This window comes from Micropterus dolomieu, linkage group LG01, assembly GCF_021292245.1.
Source record: "Micropterus dolomieu isolate WLL.071019.BEF.003 ecotype Adirondacks linkage group LG01, ASM2129224v1, whole genome shotgun sequence".
Classification (NCBI taxonomy): domain Eukaryota; kingdom Metazoa; phylum Chordata; class Actinopteri; order Centrarchiformes; family Centrarchidae; genus Micropterus; species Micropterus dolomieu.
The window spans coordinates 34647350-34672538 of record NC_060150.1 but is presented as its reverse complement, the minus strand read 5'-3'; the positions used below and the strand labels follow the sequence as shown (position 1 = coordinate 34672538).

The window sequence follows — 25189 nt, the reverse complement described above, 5'->3', positions numbered from 1 at the left end:
GGGGGGGGGGGGGGGGGGGGGGGGGGGGGGGGGGGGGGGGCATCGTAGCGGGTGGTGGTGACATCACTGGCGACCCCTCATCATTTAAAGGTTAACTCTGCAGGCATTCCTAAACGCTGTGCAATCAGGACTATTATGACATGATGCTCCTCTGGGACAGTCTGCTCCTGAGATCCAAGGGCTTCGGTAATACTGCCTTGCTTGTCTGCCCTACTTCTCACTGGCTCACACTCGGTGCACACATGTGTGTATTTGCATGTGTATGTCTGCGTACGTGCGCATGTGTTTGCCTGGCCTACTTATGCCCACGACAGCTGCAGGCGTCTTAATAAATGGCACACATATGTATGAGAACTGAAAGAAGAGAAATATCTGACTGATGCAGAGAAACAAAGGGCAGAAGGAACGAGACAGAACATTACAAACTCAAAATGGTTTTACATGTCAATGGGCAAACAACAAAAAGTAAGCTAGTAGGTATGAAAGAACATAGCTATGAACAGAAAGGAGCTTCTAGCTAATTCAGTACAAATGGACTGAACTTCAAACGCCTCAGATACGTCAGGCGTAATAAAAAGTATCATATATATCTATTCCACATATTTTCTACATCAATGTATAATTTCTGTAACAGCTTATATTATAGAAAGATGTGTTGAAAACATTTGATGTCAGCATCTGTTGAATTTATATACAATGTGGGTGTTGGTTTGTCCCTGTATGTTTTCGTTGGCTAAGGAGTTTTACATTCTTTTAATCAACCCCCCCCCCGCCGCCAGAAAAAGTGTATATGTCTTTGTGCGCATTTTCCTCACTGGACCCAAGTTTCATCTTCTGTAGCTTACAATTTCATGGCTATACATGCTGAACTTGTGTGTACGCACATGCATACAAGTGGCTATATATGATCTGTGACTGAAAGCTTCCAGAGCAAGGTGTGTGTGTGTGTGTCTCTCTGAGTGAATTATGATCATATGTGGAAAAGTAAGAGTGTGTGTGTGTGTGCTCCAGCTAGCCAGACACATGGATGTCTGCCCATTAAGACACAGCCCCATCGTATGCTGATGAGGAGATGGGCCCACAGTGATAAATTGTGGAATGCTATCTGTTATGTGTATGAATGATGGATGTAGTAAAGTGAGCCGTGGAAAAAGCCTTCTCTGACAAGTTAATCTCTAATAAATACTCCAGACCTCAACATTAAGGAGAGAAAGAAAGAAAGAAAGAGAATAGTGGAAAAAAAACAGAGGAGGGGGACCTTTTAGAGGTAATCATTTTCTGGTATACCGTTCTTATACCAACAAATCCTTTTTTCAGAAAAAAAAACAATAAAAAAAACAGAAACTGGGCTGGAAATATGGCTTCTTCCATAATTCAACCTGTGTGTGAAGAAGTTAGGACTGTGATGTGCTTCAGGTTTTAAACACAAAGATGTGAATCTCTGTGCTTGCGCATGTGTGTAAGTGTCCAGTATGCTGGTTCATTTAGTATAGAGTCCTGTGGTTGGGAGCCTGTGATGTATGGTGTAATCATGCTGTGTGATCTACGGGCACTTCACTCGGTTCATCTATTGCGAGCTGTCAGGACTCCAGCTGAGGGTGAGGCCCTTCGGTGGCGCGGGAGGAAACAGACGCTCTCACTCAGTCTCACATTGTAAAAAGATATACACTTGGATATATTAAATATCTAATAATTTCTGTTGCATTGTCTGTGAGTGTATATGTTCAGTTGATGGAAACTACCAATAACAAAGTATATTTGACCATGAGGGGGCAAAGGTAAAGCTTATGTTACCAAAAATAAGTTCTCGTTTGGTCACAATGACATTTCTTTTTAAATAAATGAAATTATAAATTCTGTATCAGTCACTTCATGATCAAACATGAGGAAACACATGTTTATAAAGGCTTTAAAAGTACAGTGTTCGAGAAACAAGAATAAATGAGAAATCAGGAGGGTGAAGCCTTTTTGTCTAGAGTAAACAAACTATCCTACCTGTTCCTACTGCTGGTTAATGATGTCAGTTTTACATATTTATAAACTGTTGCACATTCTGTTCATTCTTGCTCATTGCCTTTTACCCTCATAGCTATCTGGGGAGATGGTATACTTTTTTAATTTCCTCTTGAAGTTTCCTCCAAAGATGATCCATACTGAAACATCTCAACTACAGAATGGACTGCGATGAAATGTGGTCCAGACATTCATGAAGCATCCTAATGAATTTGGTTAGGGGGTTAGTAGTACATGAGACAGATAATCTGTAAAAAAACTAAACAAAATAAACATCTGGTTCCTGCGGCTTCTCCTACTGCTCCTAATGCAATGCACCGCTCCCTGAACAAAACAACCAATCAGAGCAAGGAGGAGTCTCTACGCAGTGTCTATCAGCCCCCCCTCCTCACACATGCTCTCACTCAGGCCACATCCACACTACTCCGTTTTAGTTTACAAATGGAGAATTAAAATGAATACGATCTCCGTCCACACCAGTGTTTTAGCTGCATATCAGAGTTGATTTCCGTCTTCATTAAAACGACTGAAAATGCACATCTATTGGCCGTTCAGGTACACTGGGTATGCGCGTGCCGTTGTAAACATGAAGCAGATGGTCTATTCCGTAGTTACAGAAGATTTGGCGAAAGAATAAAGAAATGCAGATGAAGAATCAGACCAGATTTTTTTGCATGCACCAATAATGAGCTGGGACTGTTACTAAATGTAACACGGGACTGTGGTGGCGGAAAACAGACTGGGAGTCGTTGCAAAGTAAACGGCGTCATTCACAGTAGCCTACAAGTGTAGGCAGATAAGTGTCATTTGCACGTACAGAATATTTTAATAAAAATACCAACTCAAAAACTCAGTAGCATCGTGTTTCTGCTTAGCATGACTTGTAAGACCCAATCAGAGAGCCGAGCGTGCGTCTGCGTCATTGTTTATAAAGTCCTCTGTTTTTGCCCGTCTTCACTAAAACGCCCTCAGGAGTTTCGAATTGCAAAACGGGGTCAGCAGCGTTTCAAAACTTCTCCGTTTTAGGTCTTTGTTTACGCCGTTTTAGTCTGGACGGGAGGTACAAACATAGCAAAAGGTCTCCGTTTTAATTCGAAAACGCAGTAGTGTGGATGGGGCCTCAGTCAAGCTCAATATCTTCAGCGAGTGGCTTCAGAAGTTCAGAAACACAAAGAACTGCCCATTCCTCCTTTGCCAACCATACAACGTATATTACAAAACATTGTGTGAACACATCCCGGCACCACACGTAGCTTTGGGCTCACGTTTGATGCCACGGCGCTCATATCGATGAGTGGCAAAGAGGCATGATGACACACAGTGGGGAATAACTGTTACACGTTATTACAGTTTCCTCTGAAGCCCCGGGTGCTCTGCCGTGGGCTGCAAAGAGTTGGAGGTGCATCTTTGATAAGACGGGTTCTGGTGAGGAGAGCGAGCCCTATGCGGGCTGAGGTTTTGCAGGGAAACTGCTGCTTTAACTTTCCCTCTAATGCCATAATCAGGCCAAAATTTTAATTTGTCCAAACTTTTGGGTTATGACCAAATACCTTCAAAGCTTTATTTCCCATTCAGCTTCAGCTGGGTCTGGAAACACTGCTGTCGAAAGCCTCTAATGCCCAATGACACACTGTATGTGATATGTGACTATATAAATAAACATGACTTGGCTCCAGCCAGCAGCCAAATTCTGGTTAAAACAGCAAATTTGGCAGATCACCAAACGTCACCTGGAGGTCTTACTTTCTTGGTGGCTTGTTGATAAAACATTCAAAGTTCCTGATTACTTCGGGGATTTTCCAGCAACTCTGACCTGCAGGCAGGGAAGGAAGTGGCCTGATGTGCCAGCATCAAAGAACATTATGGCATCATCTCATTTGCGATGATTTGGCAGAAACTGAAATAACGAGCATCTTAAAAACAAAACGTCCATTCTACCCCATCCAGGCCGTCTGTTTTGAGTGCATGTTTGTATGCATCTGTGAGTGCATGCATTTTAAACAGGCCTAACTAATCATCCCAGGTCCCAACACAAAAAACAGCCTCTAATCCACTTCCTTTATAGACAAAGAAGCAGGAGAGTTACGCAAGGCCTGCGATTGATCGGCGGCACTAATGTGGAACGACCTTTGACATCTGGCTTCTAAAGCTGGATGGCTCCTCTTCAAATGCTCCTCTTCATTCAAACAAACACGAACATGCACAAACTAAAAAGCAATCACAGTCATAGCTCTCATGCAGCCATGGTCGAATCTGGGCCCAAAATACGCATGGGCACACCTACAAATAGAAATCCAAACAGACATTAAGGCAAAATACACAACAGACATGGGTGCAAATATCCATATCATTAGGACTGTGCTACACAATGCTGTCAAGGTAACTGCAAAACAAATACTTATTAGGTATGTTCAAATCACAGAACACAAGCACCGAAGGACTGAGAGCTTGTTTCCAAAGCCGAGGGCAGGCTGTGGAGAGTCAAAGAGCACGGAAATAACTTCGACTTCACTAAAATAAACAAGCCCCCTCAGCCGGAGGACGCCGTCATTGTTGGTGAGAAGCAATTAGAGGTCCACGCCGAGCCAATTCAGTGGGGACATAAGGGGTCAAGAGTGTTTAAAGCACACTGTTAATATACCTTTCACTTCGCCTAATAGTGGGAGGTAAAGGGAAAGTTGCTACTTGAAAAACTTTGAGAGCACTTTGCCCAAATTACAGGCAGAAGTGTTACGACAATGAGAAAAAGTGAGTTCCAAGGAAGCCAGTTCATTATCAGGAACACATTTCACAAGATATTTTTTCTGGAGAAATTAGCATTAAAAAGAAATACGGTGAGTGACCCGAAAAACAAACCGCTGTGCATTCTAATGCGATCCAATAAGTCGGTCATGATATAAATTTAGCATTTGCAAAATGTATTTTAAATGCTGCCACAGTCAAAAGCGGTTCATTTGGCTGTATTGATTCTACTGTATTTTAAGACAAACAGGGATTGAATAAATCCAAAAGTAACTAGAATCATAACTATAGTACAACATGTGCTTCCAAATGGCTAAACTGGAAGCAGAACTGCTGCCAAGTCTTACTTTTGTTAAAATATTTTATCCTCACTGTTTATCATCATTGATGTCATCATCCACTTGTTGAAGGATGAGTGTATGTTTTACAGGTTTTATGCCTCTTGTTATCCACCAAAGCTACTCTTTTGGCTTGATCAACCTGCTCCTCCAACTGTTTTTTTTCTCCTGCAATTCATAACTGACTGATGTGCCGCACAAAAGAGAGACACTTTTGTACAATTGCTTTTATATGTATTAAATGAAGTGCAATTTAAAGAAATAGCTTAACAAATTGGGGAATATGCTTATGTGCGTTTACTGTGGAGAGTTAGGTGAGAAAATTTATACCACTCATTTCTGTAAATAAAAAAATTAAGCCTGTTACCTTAGCTTAGCATAAAGACTGGAAGCAGGGGGAAACAGCTAGCCTGGGTCTGTTTAAAGAAAAGGCAACAAAACCCTCCTACCAGCTCCTCTAGGGCTCACTAAGATAAGATGTTCCTTTAATGTTCCCCTGTAGGGGAACTTAGAACAGCAGCACAGGGATATGTAGAATGAAAGAAAGAACAAAATACAATAAAAGCAGAATCAGGACATATTCAAATCTATACACACAACGTACAATCAAATAAAATTAAAGTAGAGTCTGTCAGTGGTCATGGGAGACGTTGGGTGCTGTGGCGTTGTAAAGTCTGATGGGGGTTGGTGATGGGGCAGTGGATAAGACACATGCCTTTGGTGTATAGCAATTGTAAGCCCCTCTGGATGAAATAAATATAATGTAATGTAATGATGGCAGATGGCCCAAATGAGCCTCCTAAGTGCTTGGAGGAGCGGGGCTGGATGAGTCTGTGGCTAATTAACATGCTATATCTTGTTTGTTTAACCGGTACAAAAATAAAGTGTAAAAATTTGTTTTAAGGGGGTTGGGTTCTGGACTACTTCTTTGTCTGGAGCAGTGACTTCTCTGTGAGGTTGCCAAGCTAGGTGAATTTATTTACCGTTGTACAGTGCCGTGCTAGCTGTTTCTACATCGACTATTGTGCTGATAATGAAGACAACTGTTTGGATTCCAAACAAAGTGCCAGGTTAACACACACCCCATCTCCACACACTGGGACTGTGCTGGCACACAGCTGCTATCACAGCCTAATGTTGAGAATTACATGAAATATGATCAATACTATCAAAATACAAAGAACAAAAGCAAGTTAAAAAAAAAAAGATTATGCTGCATATTCAAATTAGCAACATGCTGTGCTGGCACTTGAGGGTATTTGATTTAAAGGTTTGCAAATGGGCTTGATTGTGGTGTAAAAACATCATCACCCAGTTTTGCCAAACACACACAGACTCAGGCATACGCACCGACACGCACACAGAGGGCCACCATGTAAGCAGAGAGACGGTGCGCCGAGCCAGCACAGCATTAACGGACTGATTTATACCACCGACAAAACTTGTTTTCGAAGATCGCTCTTCACACAAATATGCCGCAGAGTGCAGCTGGAAGCCATCACTCTGCCGCAGAAATCAAATGTGGTGGGATTAGCCATCCCAAAATGTATTTTCTAACGCAAATCCCAGAGTAAACAAAGCAGAGGAATGAGATGATGACAAGGAAGTTGGAAACAAACTGTTAAAGTCTTTGAACGTTTGTACCAGATCAGGCGTTTGATGTTGATACAGAGAGATGAGATTCAGCAATGGAGATCTGGAAAAGGATGAGAAAAATAAAAGAAAGAGGGGGGAGGGGGGGCAGAGAGGGCAGAAACTGCCAGGCAGGGCACGAGGTGTAGTCGGCACCATTTGAAGTGGTTTTTCTACACAGCCAAAGAAGGAAGCGGAGAGAGAGAGAGAAGAACAAACAACGTGAAAGTGTGAGAAATCCTGGGAACTGTACTGAATGGATTTCAACACCAGCCACCCGCCAAGGATAGTGTTTTCATTAACACAGGATTTCCAACATAGAAGTTCTGATTCCAGCACAGCAAAGAGTACGGACCCTCCCTTTTCTCTAAATCCATCTCCCAAGTTAAGCCTGTCACGGCTAGATAGCATAACTCAGACGATTGCTATCTCTGTTGCGTTATTGCGTTTGGATTTAATAGGTGGACAAAACTGATTGATACGGTAGATACCATTCAACTCTTGCAGAATGTTATAATACAGTATGCTGATCGCCATATGCAAGGGGATATTAACAATTTTTAAAACGTTGCAATGTCCGGTGTCACTAAGACTTAACATCTGACCTATATAAACGTGTGATGATTAATTTTTTGGTACTTGCACCACAGTGATCTTGAGCTTACGATTTGAGAGATCTAACTCCGCACACAGAAATAATGCAAACTGAACTATCAGGCTGTGCTTTTCGCAGGCCATAAAAACTCTGGTTAAAATCTCTACTACAAAACACAAAGTGGGTCTGTCATATTTTCCACTTGCAAACCACAACAAAATATGAGGAGCGGTGTAATTTCTAATTCATGCTGAAAAGGTGCTACATTCATTATACCTGCCAGTTACTTAGGAATATGGCTTACAGTATTATGAGCAGCAAAAATAATGAGATGCCTGCTTACTGTTTTGTGTCATATTAGTTTGACGCACCTTTGTTTTAACAAGGTTCTTCTAATACAGTATAACTAAAAGTCAGGGTGACGGCATGCAAATAAAATGTCGAATTAACTGGTGTTCATAGTGGCCATGATATAAAGCGAGACTATGTAACTTTTGAAAGAAGACATAACACAGTATTCCTCTCACAACTGCAAAGTTAAATTCATTATCTCCTTAATAAAGACAGGAATGTGTGTGTGTGTGTGTGTGTGTGTGTGTGTGTGTGTGTGTGTGTGTGTGTGTGTGTGTGTGTGTACTTGTACTTCCTACACGGCGAGGGCAGGAACAAGATTTTAACCAGCAGAATGAGGACATTTTGGCCAGTCCACAAAACTTCAAAAGACTTAAGGGTTAGGGTAGAATTAGGTTTAAGTTTGGGTCAGCATTTTAGTTGTGATGGTTAAGGTTAGGGTAAGGGTCCAGGGAACGCATTATGTCAATTAGGGTCAATTATAGAATTACAAGGATGCGTGTATTTGTTTGTATTTCGATTATGTTATTATATTATGATCCAAAGGAGTGCAGTGACGCATTTGGACAGTGTGGCAGTGTGCAATATGGACATGCGACACATTCAGAAATAATAAACTGAATAAAATTAAAATACAGTACAGTGCGAGGCCGCTCCACTCTGCAACAGCGAGGATGGGTTACGTGTGCAGGGGCGGGGCTTATATGCTCTTACATAAGATTCCCAGATTCTCATCTATTTTGGGATTCCAACACAGTAAGTTCTATTCTTCTGTACTGAGACAATTTGAGCTTAATGCTGTAGGTCAAAGACCCATTACACAATGGGCTAGCGCGAATAGCATTTGAGCTTAATGCTGTTGGTGAAACCAATGTGGTAGTGAATTGTTGAAACATATCATCATCACGCAGATTTGACATACGTTAGAAATGAATGTGTTGAAACAGAGTTGTATGAGTGTTATGATTTTCTACAGAAGTGCTTAATATCTAGCAGTATCTAGGTGAAACCAATGTGGGGCGCACATTTTGAACAAGCACTGCTCTAAAAAGCGCAGGGAGACGTCACATCGGCCCCTGTAAACAGGAACTGCACTGGTTAAATGCACTGTTGCTCAATTCAATAGTCTCAGGGGTCTCGCAGCTACAGCCTTACTTGGTCTGGTATAACCAGTACCCTATGGTGGCTAATGTTAGTTAGTATTAGTAAACTTTATGTAATTATTACTGTATAAGGCACATTGCTGTGCCACTTCGCTGACTTAATGTCTCTTATCCACTTGTGCTAGTTACATTAGATGTAACTAGCACAAGTGGACTCTTTGTGAGACAAAGTTACATAGCCTCACATTAAAATTTGGGATTTCTACAATGTGGTGTCTGTGTTGTATTGCTGTTGTGAACTAGTTTCTCTGTGTTGCTTTAGACGAAAGCAAAATTTATAGCTCAAGTGATAAACAGATGTAAACAAATTAGGTCCACTCATCCGAAACATAAATCTGATCTAAGAATATGATGCACACAGAGCAGGCTGGAAAACTTTTCTGAAACAAGGATAAACCAAGATTATCTTTATCCTTCAAAAAGGAAATGAATAAATAAATAGATAGATAAATAAAACCAGGTTGCACACATGCCCACCACTGACCACCGATGTAGCTGGGGACAGAATACACACCTTCCTCACTCTTGCCATCACTGTTTGAGGAATCATTCTCAGTATTAGTCAACAAATGAAAGCAGCATGTGATGGCACACACATGCACTGGTCTTTCATCCACACTTCCTTTCACTCTGCCCCTTTCACTCGCCTCTCTTTCATTAAGTCGCTCAACCACCAAATCAGTCCAACACTGCTAGTCCACATTCAGACATGGACAAACAGAAAGAGCTGCTCTCACAAAACACTTCAGACTTCCAAGAACCAAGCAGGTTATTGGAAATAAAGTTAACAAACAGGTGTGAAGGAATGAGGGAGAAAAATCAGCTCTGAAGCAGAAGATCGGTCTTAGTCCAGGTGTGTATCACTGCTCTATTTGAAGGTGACAGGAAAAAAACCCATTAGATTTCCATCAATCATTGAGCTTTTATATAAAAATCTCCTCGCTGGCTTTAAACAGGAAGTAACAGTTAATAATCTGAAGCGGTGCCGGTCTGTGATGACTCTATTAAGTAATGTAATGGCAGAGTAAATGGGCAGCTGGTGACTGCAATGCCGGGGTCAACCCCTTCAACTTCTTCAAAACTACACAAACGGCAAGAAATTAGAGAGTTAGTACATTTGAGGAAGCAAAAAGGAGAAACAGAGGAAGCGAATATGATGAAGGTGCAGAAAGACCCAGTAATAAATAATAACAACCAAAGAGAAGAAAGAGAGAGAGAGAGAGAGAGAGAGAGAGACAAAGACAAAAACAGAAACAGGGAGAATCTGTTTCGTGGCTCTTACTTCATCCTTAGTCCATGTGTTGTCTATTACCTCCTGCTTCTTTGTTTCTGTCCTACTTCCAGTGCTCATACCCGCCGTGCCAACAGCACGCCAGCCAAATTAATAGGAAATACACATACACACACACACACACACACACACAAACTGGAGTAAGTGCCAGCATCCTTGCTCCAAGCTGGCATAAGTACAACACACTGTTGCTTATCCAGTCAGAGCTTCTACCAGAGGCTATTTTCCAATCAAATCAAAAGAAGGGCTTAGCAGGTAGGCTCGGGCCTTTGTCTGTGGAGCTGGATGGATGAAACAGACACTATGAGAATGTCCTCAGTGCTTGCTTAGTTGCTCTAATCCAGTGTTGGGCGGTCACTGTAATCCGCACACTTGGTTAACATAAGTACATTACAAAAACAAAAGTTCTTAATCAGGCAAGGAGATTATTATCAAATTACTAAAAAAAGCAAAACAATCTTACAGTGGATCTGAGCGCTTGTTTATTGTCGAGTGCGGTCGCGAGAGAGAGAAAGCGGGCTCGACACAGAGCGCCGCATTACGTGTCCAGTGGAAAAGCAGACAAGTGCATGTTTTTTGGCAAAAACATTTCAAAATCTGTGGTGGGTTATCCCACAAAAACACATAAGAATACATAAGCTTTAAAAAGTCTGCCTAACATGGTTTTGTAGGCAACCAGAGGTTCTCATTACAAACCCGCATGATATGAAACATTCCCTCAATAGAACACATATTGTCTGCGTGTCTCAATTACAGCCTGATTTCCTCGCTTAAGAAACACACGCACACGGATATTTGTGAGTGAACTTATGCTTGTGTGTGTGTTTACTTAGATCAATGCATGTGAAGATGCACAGACAAAAATATACTCATATTTATGCTTAGTGCGATATGGTTTATACAGTATGAAAACGACAAGGGCTTAAACTTCACACACAGGCTTAGCCCAACTCTTCCATTTCCACTAAACAGAACCTGCTGTGTGTGTATGTGTGTGTGTGCACGCATATGTACAAGTGTGTTTGGGCTTGGCTAGGCAGCAGAGCTCTCTCAGGTTACACATACACAGGAAGGCTCAGAGCAATAACAAAGGCCTTTCAAAGGAACCCTCAGCAGGTTAAGATAAAATGTTTTCGCTCAAACTGATAAAAAGCATCTGCAGCTTAAATGAACAGGCGCTGGTATCAGTGGCATGGTATGCGCCGCAGATCGGCCGGCACTGATTAAAACAGACACTGGGCAGTCCTCTCTTTTACACACAAAGACGCGCACACAGAGTGCTAACGGCGAGTGTGTGTTTCTGTTCTTTGTGTGTCCAGTTCTGGTAATGACAGAAGCACCTGTGAGGTTTAGTTCCAGTTCTAGAGCCATGGCCTGCCAATAATGTCCACAGTGAGAAACAGAAAGTGGATAGTGTGTGATCGAGACTCTTCACACGAGTCCAGTAGGAGCAGCACTTTCGTTACTCTCTTGTGCTTGGGAAGGCTTTTCTACGTGGTTTCAACTTATACCTGCAACTGCTGCGTGTACAGTCCATGTGTGTAGAGCACATGCTATCGACATGCGTTTTATACAGAAAGCCTGTCTCTTATGTGGAGAGGTTTTAAGTGGTGTGTGTGTGCTTTTCTTATTTATAACCACACAGGTCGACCAGGAACACATTCTTATATACAGCAATGGCCGAGACGGAGAAGAATCAGGGCTGGAATGTGTGTGTGTGTGGGGGGTCCATATTTATGCATGGTCACGCCAACATCTGTCACTTTAGCACGTGTGCATCCTGTATGACGGATACTTTTACCAAGTTAAAATTATGACTTTTATTACCTAACTGATGGCAGTTAAAGTGAAATACAAGCCTACATTCCTCAAGTGAAATAAATATGAAATTGGAAACAAGTGCATGCCCTATCTCCATGGTGGCCTCCTTGATGAGGCTTTTACCCAGAACAAAACAAAGTACCAACCCAGTGCACTGTTCATCAAAACTGAACAACTTCACAGAAAAAGCCTGCTTTAATACAACTAAGCTCTTGCTTTCCTAAATTAGGCCAGGAGTTCTGATACTATTATACTCACCAAAGTGACTGCAGATTACTTTGGTCAGTATTTTGCTGAGATCTGAGAACATGGCCAAGTCCAGTGGGCCAAGAATCTCAAACAGTAAGGTAAGGAGAAAGGAAAACTGTGTACATGGGCAACTACGGTAAGCAGGTTTCCTGCAGTAGTTTAAAGTGGAGGTGTCTCTCCATGCCTGAAATAGAAAGCACCTCACCAAATATTACATTTTTGTGAAATACAATATTTGGCTTCAGGGAAATGTGAGGCAGCAGCCCATCACAAAGCAAAAGCCACATACTGTATGTAAAATGGTGCATCAGGATCTGTCGGATTCAGCTCACCAGGTGACTGACTGATCGATGAGATTTGCTTCTCAGGAGCCTATCACCTGTGCTAATCAACTTCATGGGGGAAACCCAAGTAAGTAATGTTGGTCAAATTTGAACCAGGAAGTCAGTTTGAAAAAAACATTTAAATCGGGAAAGGGATAGGATGGGAGTTAGATTATTTTGTGGGAGTGGGGTGGGACAAGAGTGACAATCCACTCCCTTGTCACACTCTATTACCAATATGAATGAAGCTAAACTAAAGAAGGAATGATGATACTGGAAATTCCATTCAATGTATAGTTTTAGACCTTATTCTAGATTTACACACAGCCTGGAATAGCATGTCTACCCTTCTTGCAATCTCACCTGGAAGCCCTGAATGCGAGCCAGGTAGTCCAGCTGCTGTGCGGGCTGCACCGAGACGCCACAGCCCAGCGCAGAGTTCTTCCCCTTCATGGGCAGGGAAGCGTCAGCTGTGGATGACTGACCGTTAAGCAGCAGCTCCCTGGCCATGGTGGCGGTTGGGCTGGGTGAGGAAGCCGGGCCGCTGTAGTACGGAGAGTGTCCTGGGGGCAGTGGGGCGGAGCAGGGCCCCATGTCTTTGGATGTCATGTAGTTGACGGAGCCGCCACTGCTGCTGCCGCCAGGGCCCTGAGCACCACCCCCCTGCTTCCTGCTGGCCTCCATCTCCTGGTAGACGTCTGGGCTGAGGTGGAGCAGACCCTTCTGTGCTGGAAGGGCCAAGAAAGAGGGGAGAGAGGATGGATGGAGGAGGAGATTGAGATGATGAGGATAGGAGGAGAGAAAAAGAGGAACCAAAGAAGGATCACATGAGTGGATACAGGGACAGAGATGAGGAGAGAGGGTGGAGAGAGATGGAATGGGAAGAAATAGTGTGGATGTAAGGTGAGGTCACATGGTTCATACAGGAGCAGAAGGGGACAAAGGTAGGAGTATTGGGGGAGAGAGAAGAGAGAAAAAAGGTTATTATGGTTTTCATTATTAACCGTTAAAATGGTTTGCACACACATTCCTCTGTCACTCACCAACAGATAATGCCAGGGTGTGTGTGTGTGTGTGTGTGTGTGTGCGTTGGCTCCCAAACTGGCATTCCATCACTGAACGTAGATGACAGTTTCATGTGGTTTGGCATTTCCAAGCACTATCAAAGTGCCTGCTGGGAAACACACACACAGCCTCACTTCATTCTCACTCTCACACTCACACACACACACACACACACACACACACACACACGCACAGCAGAGCATCTACCAGTATCAACAGAGCGGCTATGACTTCATCACTGATCGGAAACGGTGCTGTCAGCTAACCGGCATCGTGCTTCACTTATAACGACAAATGCAGACCCAACAGAACTCGGAAGCAGGTTCGGTCTCAGACCACGGTTCTCATGAGAATATTTCGGTGGCTCGGGGAAACGTCCCGACTGATTTGGATCCAAGAGGCCACGGCACCCCTGACCAGCTTTTCTTACACAGGACGCAGCTCAGTCCAGATATGCTGGAGTTTATAGCCAGCTGAGCACAACAGCGCTCCAAGACTTTGTTCCGATCCAGACCGTTTGGATAAATCTTATTCGTTTATGTTGGCTCCCTGCACTCTGACATCACTGTCCCGAAATGGTCGTGACAGGTGGAAGGAGGAAACACGGGGGCTGAGGTTCAGTACTTTCATCACTTTGTGGCTGCGGTGTAAGTGAGAAGAAGGAATATGAGATGTAAAAGAAGGAGAAAAAAAAGAGATGTGAAGGGAGAGAAAGGAATAAAGAGAAGGATGAGCTTGGAGTCAGTTCAGATGGAAGAGGAGGTGGGGACGAGTGGGCCTCCGAAGCCCAGCCAAGGTCACCAGAGACAGGAAGACCAGCTGTGTGTGTGTGTATGTGTGTGTGCATACGCCTGTGTGTGCTTGTTTGCGTGTGCGTATGGACCAACAGCTGGGAGAAAGCGCTGGAGTGAGTGCATGACTGACAGGCCACTTCCTGTTTGAGTTAACATTACCATCACACGTAGATACACACATACAGAGAGAGCTTTGCACACTTACTCGAGTCTGGGGTTTCTGGGAACCTGCACACAGCACTTCCCATTAAGAACAATGAAGTTTGCGTTAGTTTCCAGAGGAGCAGAAAAGCTGAAGGAAACAGCAATGAAATCCAGGACTTATTACTCATACTACAACAAACTGCTCTATGCCAGCAATGACACAACTGCTAGGATTTTCCTCCCCCCCTCCCAATCATGATGACAACTTTAATTTAAATTTATGCAAGTAAAACTTACAGGCCTGCACATTCTGAATGTATCACAAAAAAATGAAAGGTGTTAGCCAACATGACATCAGATGTGGAAGAAGAATATTGTGGTGTAGGTGGTGGTGGTAGACGGGGGCTAGGAAGGGGTGTGAATGCAATCTATGTGAGTGTGTGTGATTGTCTGCCTTAAGTGTGTGTGGGGGCGTGCCTGTGAAGATGTTTGCATGTGATTGAGTGCTTAAAGCTAATGGCAAGCAAGAACGTGACAGCAAGAAAGAGCAAGAGTGAGACAAAGGAGACACAGAGTAAATAAGTAATAGTGACAGAGTGTGCTTTGTGCGTGAGGACGTTGGGCAGAGATTGTGAAATTGTGTACATGAAGTGGGAGCGAGTTAAGAGGAAGGAGGGAGCAGGGAAGAAGTAGAGTGGGGCTGAGAAGAGGGGAATGAAAGCGTAAGGGAGAGTGTGTTTGTGGTGCTGGTTCCAGGCAGTTTTGGAGGGGTCCCACCCAGACTCGGCGTCCGGTGGGCCAGGGGAGCGCTGGAGGGAAGCCAGAGCCAAGCATGAGACTGATCGAAAACAGATAGGGCCGGAGCCCGCTGCTATAAATCACCACAGTGGAGCAAGACCCTCACATAGTTCATGCATGCACACCGCGCACAGACACACATCCCCACACACACACAGCAGGAAATGAAATGTGGCAACTCGAGTGAAAAGCCCTGCTGCAATACCCATGGGAATAAAAGGGAGAAAAATCACTCTCTTCTTACTTCTTTTTCTTCTTTCTTTCTTATACTCCCTTCCCGTCTCTAAGCCACCCCGTTTGTTGTAGCACTGCATCCCACGGCTCACACGGGGCAAAGGACAGAACCACACACATACATAAACACAATGAGGGCTTGTGGGTGCTTGAGAGATGTGTGTGTTTTATCTGAAAGAGCAAGGACGGAAGGACAGGGCGATAGGGTACATGGCAGATTTATCTATCATCTTACAACACAAAGTTGTATAAAGAGATGAATTAATTAATATTAGTATTACTATTAATGAACAGCCTGTGACACATTTACCTATTTTCTTCCATTTTGCCTTACATAATGCAGCAACGCTCTTTATGTGGAGCATAGCTGGCCAAAGGCCGGTTTGCAGGTATGTAGAGAACAGTTTGTATGTTAGCCTGGGTACAACCAACCCCCATGACACCATTAACCCATTTTCTGGACGCTGATATACCACAGCAATTATAATATTACAGATTTTTTCCATATCACAACCGTTTATAATACTGTTTATGGGCAATAATTAAGGGTGTGATGAGACACTTAACCCACGAGGGGCCCAACCTTTGACATTGGGTTCACAAGATCAAGAGATGAGATTTTAACACTATTTGTAAGAAATCTTTAATGCTAAATTATATGAAAATTTTGAGTATTAAACACTATTTCCTGCATTCTGATGATTTTTCCTGCACCAGTTTATGCTTCTTTTTTTTTAATTCATGTATGAGAAACACAAAATTCAGGTGGCAGGTGACAATTCAAAATCTATAGCCTGACTACAACAGAATACAATGCAGTGCAGCTCTCAGGCATTTTGTGTTGCTTTCAGATCTGTTTCTCCTGTTGATCAACTTTTCTCATGTAATATCATCACTGCTGAGTCATGATTTAGTCTTCCCTCCTCTTTGTCTGTTTGGGGAAGTAACCTCTTTAATGTGCATGTTGTCCCTCAATAATAAATTAATTCCTTTTTAGTTATAAACTCCTGAACTTTAATAGCTCCTGTGTTTCAGCAGGTTTTCTGCTCATATTCAAAACTTTCTGCACATTCAGAATCTCTCCTACAAATCTGCGTTCTCTGACAACTCCAAAAAAAATTCAGCATATAACGAGAATGTCATCATTTAATGAGAAGTCTACCTAACCTATACTCTGCTGTGCATTACATTATTAATCCGCTGGAAGTAACGTTATCCCCTTCAGACCGTTTGACCAACACAGTATTTGGGACTGCATGTGAAACCGAAAGTAACTGAAACACTTGTGATCAGGCAGAAATCTCACCACAGATCAACACACGTTAAAGGAGACCTATTGTGTTTTTGCACATTTTATGACTTATTTACAATGTTACAATGATGGAGCGATGGACTTCACATGACAGGATTCACAACTTGGATAAATTTTTCTGAAAAGCTGTTATGATTCTTTTGATCGGTGGACTTACAGACTAAAGGAATATAAATAATCAATGAACGGGCACATTCGGATTTAACAAGCGGACTTAACAAGCGCTTCAAAGTTAACGTGAATCAGCACTCCCCCCCCCCCCCCCCCCCCCCCCCTTCCTCTCTTGTAGCCATGCAGGTTACACCGGTAAATCTAGAAGAATTAGACTTGTTGTTGTTGTTTCCGTTAAATGAACATAACCGTGGTACTGTGGAGAATCAGCATGTCCATATTGGCATATTGATCACACGAGCAGCTTAGAAGCAGCTTAGAAGCAGCTAAAGCGGGCGACCCCGCGGGGTTTAAGAGGTTTTATACATCCAAAGAACTTCTATAAAAACCAGACCAGGCATTTAATTGAGGCAGACGTTTATTTGTCAAAATGTGTTCCCTCACCAGGCCAGTAAAGGAGATAGGCGGCTATTTGGGCCTCAGCTATTAATTGAAGTTTTACGGTAAAAGAAATCCCTGTGAGCAAAAACCTCAGATTTCCTCCTGTTCTGAATGTTCTGTTTTAAACAGCTTTTTCCTCCAACGGCTCCGTTATACGTAATACAGAGCCAGATGGATCTGGTGTTCCATATATGGTCTATCTACCACGGCGCACACCGGTGTGGCATCAGGTGGGCGGAGTTGATTAGCTCCACGAGTCTGATAATCTTATCAGTTATACATTTGTATTTCACTGAGAAAATTCATTTGTGGCTCGACAGCGTGTGAAAAATATCAATTGTGTGAGACTCGCAAGACGGCTTTTTACCTGATGAGAAATATCGTCACAATTTTATCTTGCAAGATCTTGTGCCGCAGGATCTAGTCACACCCCTAGCAATAACCATTCTGCATTGCATTCTGTAAGTTAATCTTTATTGTAGTTTTTACAGTTACGGGCAGACACTGCCTTTTCCACACACGATTTGAACTGCACACCAATGCGGAAGGAATTCAGAAAAAACAGAATTCAAAAGGCAATGGATGCATGCAATTTGCGTAATGTCACAACATTCAATCAAGAGTTTGTTAGTACCATGTTTGTTGATATTGTTGACAATGTGACACTATCAATCCTACCTTCCCACAGTTTGATGAGGGCTGCTGTAAATGGATCATGGATGTATTATGATAACTGGATGCTGGACTCCAAGATGGCGCCAATCCAATTAAATTAAAAATTTTTTATAATGGTAGTCTAGGGGGAAATGCTTTTTGGGGAACAGGGATTTTTTTCTGCAGTACTGTGGTTGCCTACTGGGACAAATTAGCTAAAAGGCTGATAGCCCACATCATATCCAGCTCCCTTAATGTGTCATTGAATGTATACGCGAGTTGTTCTTCTGTTGTATTTCTGACCGAGTTGCTGCTCAATGTGTGTTTGCTGTCCCCAGTTGACGAACTGACTTGTATTATTAAAACACTTACTGTTACCACCACTAACTTCAGGTGTCTGTAAATCAACCAAGGCCTGAAATCTTAAGGTTTATAAATTAAAAGTGGTTACATTATGCACATTTTCAGGTTCATGATTTTATTTAGGGGTTGTACCAGAACAGATTTATGTGGTTTCATTTTCAAAAAACATCATATTTTTCCTCATACTGCATAGGGCTGGACGGTATATCGGTATAATGAGGTATACCGATATAATTTCAAAAGAGATATGAAATTAGACAATACCATTTATACCGATATAGTATGATGTTGAGTTAATTAATGTTTCTGTAAAGTCCTGCCAGCGTTTGCTTCTCTCTCTCCATCACCGCGCAGCCCTGCCCTTCCCTCTGCGTCTGCATGCAGCCCCCTACTCACAAACTCCCAACAACAAGGAGGGAGACACAGTGCCGGTCGACACTGTTAAAGACCTGGGGCCATATTACAGAAACTTCCTAACTGGCAGATCCTATCCTTACTGCTTGATAACCATGGTAATAAGGGTAAGGAACTGATTTAGGAAAAGGCCATTACAGATTAACATTTCCTAAGTCAATATTCCTTTCCTAACTAAAGATAGGAAAAGTTTATTACAGAAGCATCCTAACTAACTAAATCTTAAATAAACTATCCTAACTTTAGGATAACTGTTGAATTGTCCTAACTTTTACTTTTCCACCAGTTAGTGTTTGCCAACTCGTTTAATCCACATGGTCGCTCTTTTATTGCTTTTACAAAATCAACAAATGTCAACAGGCAGAACTTAATTATTAATTAATTAATTGATCCTACCGATGTGTTTGACAAGACCCTTGTTAGTAGAAAGGCTGTTGGTGATGTAACGCTAGATCTATATATCTCAACATAATGTAAAGGCTTGATGTAACAAAAGAATCCTAATGCAATTCTTTGATAGAAGGAGATCGTTAAATTCAAGAAATACATGAAAAACATGATGACGTTTGCCCGCAGCCTTCATTAATATGTTTTACTTCATTATTTACTTTCCCAAGAAAAATAGCCTATGGGTTTCTGCCGGGGTCAGTGAGGGAGCACAGGAGGGAGCCACTACTGGGTTTCCTCTGCTCTTTGGACACAACAGTTGCCTTTCTCTTCGTATCACTGTAAATGGACTGATTTTCTTTTTCCGGATGCCGGATATGCGGTGGTGACTGCTATTTTAGCCCACTCTCTATCTTTAATCTCTCCAGATAAGCGTTATGTGAATTTGGATTTCTCGACGGAGGTTACTTACACCTCTAAGTCCTCTGTCTTTAAGTTCAATAATAGTTGTTGTTTTCGCTCCATTTTCAATTTATGTCTCACCACAAAAAACAGCGATTAAAAGCCGTTTAGCTCGGCGAGATGAGGAAAGTGGCATCGGTTGCTAGGTAACAGACATAAAAGTTGATGTTGGATTGAGTATTTAGGATTTCCTAACCTGACATAAGATAGGATGAAGTACGATAAGATAGGATTCCTAAAGTTAGTTAGGATTTGCTTCTGTAATACCAAATTGTGAAAAATCCTTTAGACTTAAGATAGGAAATTTCTGTAATACCCCTGGCTTGTAAAAAGAAAAACACTGTTCATTCAGTTTTTCCTACACATACACTTTACTTCGGCGGTCCGCCCAGGTTAGGCGACACATAGTAGTTTTTAAACAGAGAAACACAGTGATTACGTTATCAGGTGTTATTCAGTAACTACCACTTTGGTTTTGTTTTGAAAGGCTACGTTGTCAACACACCTCCTCAACATGCAGCTCAGCTGCTGCTGTGAAGGGAATCACGAGAGGAAAGGTCCAGAGGACAAGTTCTGTTTCTTTTCAGTGACTTCATACAGCCTAGCCTACTACTGATGGAGAAAGTCACCGAAGCGGACATACAGGGAGAGAGAGACGGTAAAGCACCTTTTCCACTGCACGGTACCAGCGCGACTCGCCTCGCCTTTTTTTGGTTTTCCATTGTGTAAAATTTGTACTTGTACCTGCTACCAGGTACTTTTTTTCGTATCACCTCCGACTTATCTGTCTTTACATTCTGAGTAATGTTGAAACGTAACTTAAATCAAGAGACAGCTGGTACCGGTAATGGAAAAACGACATAAGAAGCGGGGAACGCTGACATGTTTGCAGCGGAGACATTAGGTCTGTGAGTGGAAAGAGAACTGAAGGAGACAAATTCAATAAGTGAGTGATACTTAAGATGAAGAAATAAGAAACAAGCTAAGGTACAAAAAGTAGTAAAAACATGCCCGCTAACCCACTAACCCACGCTCAAAACTAGGGCCCTATCCGGTTAAACGTTTCAAACCTGTTGCACCCAAAGCCCAGCATCACTAAAGGCTACATTTGGGTGTGGTCAAAAGTGTGCTATGCTGCATCTGTAACCACACCCAACAATGATGACACTGTGTCCTGACTCACCCTGGAGTATAATTTACACCACTGCAGCAAAGTGAGAAGTTCAGCCACTGGAGGTCAGAAAAAACAACATTGTCAGCTGGTGTTAACTTGACTATAATAACTCTATAACATTTTATTTACTAGTGAAAAAGAACTTAGCTGTGAAAGAGCTGCTGTTATTTAAACACTAAAATCTGTCAAGAGCTGAATGTGACAGCATCCACAAGATGAAGCGATTAGCTTTAAACTTTGATTGACGAGAAATGATTCAAAACAAAAACAATTCTCTATTTGTTTTCTCTAAAAAAAACACACACTTCAGCACAAACTGACACTGTTTATCACATAAAAAATCCTCCAAACCTTTTGATGCCAAAGTGAGTGTGTGCAATTCTGCAAACTGATTTAGCCTAGTTACTCCCACTTGTCTTCAATAAACTGCGTAGTCAATCAAAACAACGGACAAACCAGAAACATCTTCCATTGAACAATCATAGGCACACACATAAAACTGAGACCAGCTGTATCTGTTTGAATGAGTTGTAAATGGTGTTTATGGAATAAACTTTATTCAGACATTAGCGTCGTGTGAGTGTTGTGTGGTTTGGGCAACTTTAAAGAGGTAATTAGCAGATAGTTAAGCCTCACGCTGAGTGTGAGATAAACTATGGGTGGGAATGGCACAGGACCAATGGCACGCTCTAAGCCAACAATGGGAATGATCACCAAATAAGGAAGACTTCGTTTCCCAGGGGGATCTGCTCTGGAGGTATTGGGCAATTCCTGGAGCTTGGGCTACCATAGAAACCACAACCACCAAAAATAGTTTATCCAAGAGAACAACCATTTAACTATAAACATAATTTAGATGATATATCTTTCAGAAAATTGGACTAAATCACTCATCTGAGTGCTGTATGAGTTGTGGCAGGGGCTCGGTCCTCATCTGGATTCTGTATATCGAATTCGGACCAGCAATGAGCAAACACAATAAGTCAGAGTGATTAGCCTTACCAATCTGCTTTGTACTTTTCAACATGAGAAAGCTGAAACATCACATGCATTCTCCTCTCCAGACTGAAGCTGGATACCCCATGCCGGAGCCCTGCCAGAAACCTCCATTAGGAGCGAGTGACGACAGCACATTCGTATCTAATAAGGCTATCTGTTTGTTTTTCACTCTGCTGCTCCACATCTCACAGAATGATCATTTGTCCTCTAAACTGCTCTTTCTCAAGCTGCTGGCATTTACTTTGCTGGCATCCAAAGTGAGACCGCTTACAGTGTGTCCTTTTATCAAGCTAGGACATCACAACAAATCAAGCTCAGATATTACAAAGCACATAAATCTGCTTAAGCAACACCACAACAGTGAATTCTTTGCATAACTTTTTACACCTGTAATAAGTATGAACATAGTTATCTCCCACACCATGTGGAATAAATGGAAAGATAACATTGTTGCCAGATCAGGAAAACAACTGAAAATAGAATGTGAAGTCTTGAAATAGAGTTTGACTTTGGTGAGAGGAAGGCTTTTTCATTGTTTTTATTTTGATTACAGACAAGACAGCCAACTTAACAGATACAGCTGATAGAAACCATCTGTTTCCTACAAAATTGCATCCTTACGCTTTTTAGTGAAGTGATCTATCCCACTCTATAAAAGAAATGCCTCCTAAGTTCATCACATTCCCATGTTAATTCATACACAAATCCTGTCATGAAACTATTTTGTATTTGTCTAAAGTTAAAAATGTCCATAAATAGAGGATTTTTAACTAAGTAGGCTGTCTTTTTCATGTCTGAATTTGCTTCACATCCGGTCTCATCTTTTTTGAGAGACAGATGGGCAGAGATAAGAAAACAGGTTATTGTCAGCTTACTGCAGCAAAGGGGGGGGGGGGGTCTTATACAATACAACAGCAATATTACAGTGGGGAGAACAAGTATTTGATACACTGCTGATTTTGCAGGTTTTCCTACTTACAAAGCATGTAGAGGTCTGTAATTTTTATCATAGGTACACTTTAACTGTGAGAGACAGAATCTAAAACAAAAATCCAGAAAATCACACTGTATGATTTTTAAATAATTAATTTGCATTTTATGGCATGACATGAGTATTTGATCACCTACCAACCAGTAAGAATTACGGCTCTCACAGACCTGTTAGTTCTTCTTTAAGAAGTCCTCCTGTTCACCACTCATTACCTGTATTAACTGTACCTGTTTGAACTCGTTACCTGTATAAAGACACCTGTCCACACACTCAATCAAATAGACTCCAACCTCTCCACAATGGCCAAGACCAGAGAGCTGTGTAAGGACATCTGGGATAAAATTGTAGACCTGCACAAAGCTGGGATGGGTTACAGGACAATAGGCAAGCAGCTTGGTGAGAAGGCAACAACTGTTGGTGCAATTATTAGAAAATGGAAGAAGTTTAAGATGACGGTCAATCTCCCTCGGTCTGGGGCTCCATGCAAGATCTCACCTCGTGGGGCATTAATGATCATGAGGAAGGTGGGGGGTCAGTCCAGAACTACACGGCAGGACCTGGTCAATGACCTGATCCCCTTGTTCTCCTACTTGTTCTCCCCACTGCACCTGCAGCTATAGCAACATTTGTCAGCTATAAAAGGGTTGTGGAAATGAGCACTTTGACATGTCTGTTTTCAATGCACCTTGAGACCAAACAAGTCTAAGGGCCCTTTGACAACTCCCTCGTCTGGTCCAGACTTTCAAACTTTTCAGTTTGATTCAAACCATAATTACAGGTGTGAAACAGACTGCCACTATTGAGCAAAGTGTCCCTCACCTCTTTGGTCTCTCCCCAAATGGAGGTGCCAGAGCTTGAAGGATTGTTTTTGCGGTCTTCTCCTGCTGATACAATATACTGTTTGCACAACGAGGACATTCATTTGGCGAATTTGAAATAGCCTTGAGTTGAGGTTTTGCATATATTTAGTCATAAAGTAAAGTATGTGACAGATTGGAACTTTCACCTGATGACTGCACTAGAGGAAAAGGTAAAGGGATTACCAAAGTTACACAGTTCATCCTGAGGGAGACATAAATTTCTGCACCAGAGTCCATCGAATAGTTGCTGAGACATTTTTCTAAAACCCTTACTTTCCCCCCGAGCTCAACCTTATAGTGGAGTTAGGGGAAAGTCAGGGGATCACCAAAAACAGTGTTTCATCCTCTTGGGACCATGAACATCTGTGAATGGCAACCCAACCAATAATGGTCGAGATGTTTAAGTCTGGACCTAACTACCCAACCAACTAAAAACTTACAGAAAGGCTGGATCATCTAGGCTGGACTCAAACCGTATGAACATTTTAAACGATTTCATATGTCGAAGAGAGCTGCCTCTAAACTTGCTAATGCTGCATCAACAAAGATGAACAGCAGTCACAAGCTAATGAAAAGACTAATGATACAGATACTGTACAGTGTAAAATACCATAAATAGTATTAATTAGGAGTGTGAATCTATAAGTTCCTCACTATTCGATTCCGAGGGATCATAAAAAGATTATCGATCGACATTTTTTTTTTTTCTATACATGATTTATTTTTTCACTGTTCTTGTTACTAGTGTGTCCGTATACATGTCTGAAATTGTGTTCATTGCTGTTTTTTCTTGTCTTTTGTTGCCAAAATGCCATGTGATTTCTGCTGCAACCTAATTTCCCCACGGGGACAATAAACAAACAAACAAACTACTGAACAGCATATTTGTAACGATCCATAATTAAAAATAGACAGATGAATATACTTCCATTACCTTTTCATGTAGTTAGACAACTTGCTTAAGAGGTGTCAATACAGAAAATACATTTTTATTTCAAATAATGTAAACATTCAACTGTGGCCCACTGACCTTAATCCTTACAGTAGAAGTTAAGGCACTCAAATACTGACATATTGCCAATAAGAAATAATCATTCATATGACACTGACCTGTTGATTATTCCTGATCTGCAGCTTGACCACTTCATCCTGGTGCTTTAATTTGGTATTCTCTAGGACGTACTTTAGACACACTATAGCATATTATTGTGGCACGGTCTGAATCTGCAGTGGGAGGCTGCCTGAACGCTGTGGGGAGAAGGACTCGCCTTCCAGTCTATTGTCGTCTCATTCTGCTAATCGACACATTCGGGTGAAGCCGTCGTAAACGGAAAGTTTGTTGGAAGTGCATCACTGCTGCCTTGAATTTGCAAGGGGGATCTGCAATCTAAGGTTTATTAGCAGCCATCCTGAGAGCTGTGCCTAATCAGAGCTCAACAGGTAGCGGGTTTGAGGGGGGCGGGGGTTA

General features: G+C 42.1%; 1 protein-coding gene across 1 annotated transcript in view; it reads right to left on the bottom strand.

Moving 5' to 3' along the window:
* stau2 (staufen double-stranded RNA binding protein 2) overlaps nucleotides 1-25189 on the bottom strand; it is a 110669-nt gene that overhangs the window by 36547 nt on the left and 48933 nt on the right. The window contains exon 12 of the mRNA XM_046066349.1: nucleotides 12882-13246. Coding sequence (XP_045922305.1) covers nucleotides 12882-13246 — 365 coding nt within the window. The remainder of the gene's footprint in view (nucleotides 1-12881; nucleotides 13247-25189) is intronic.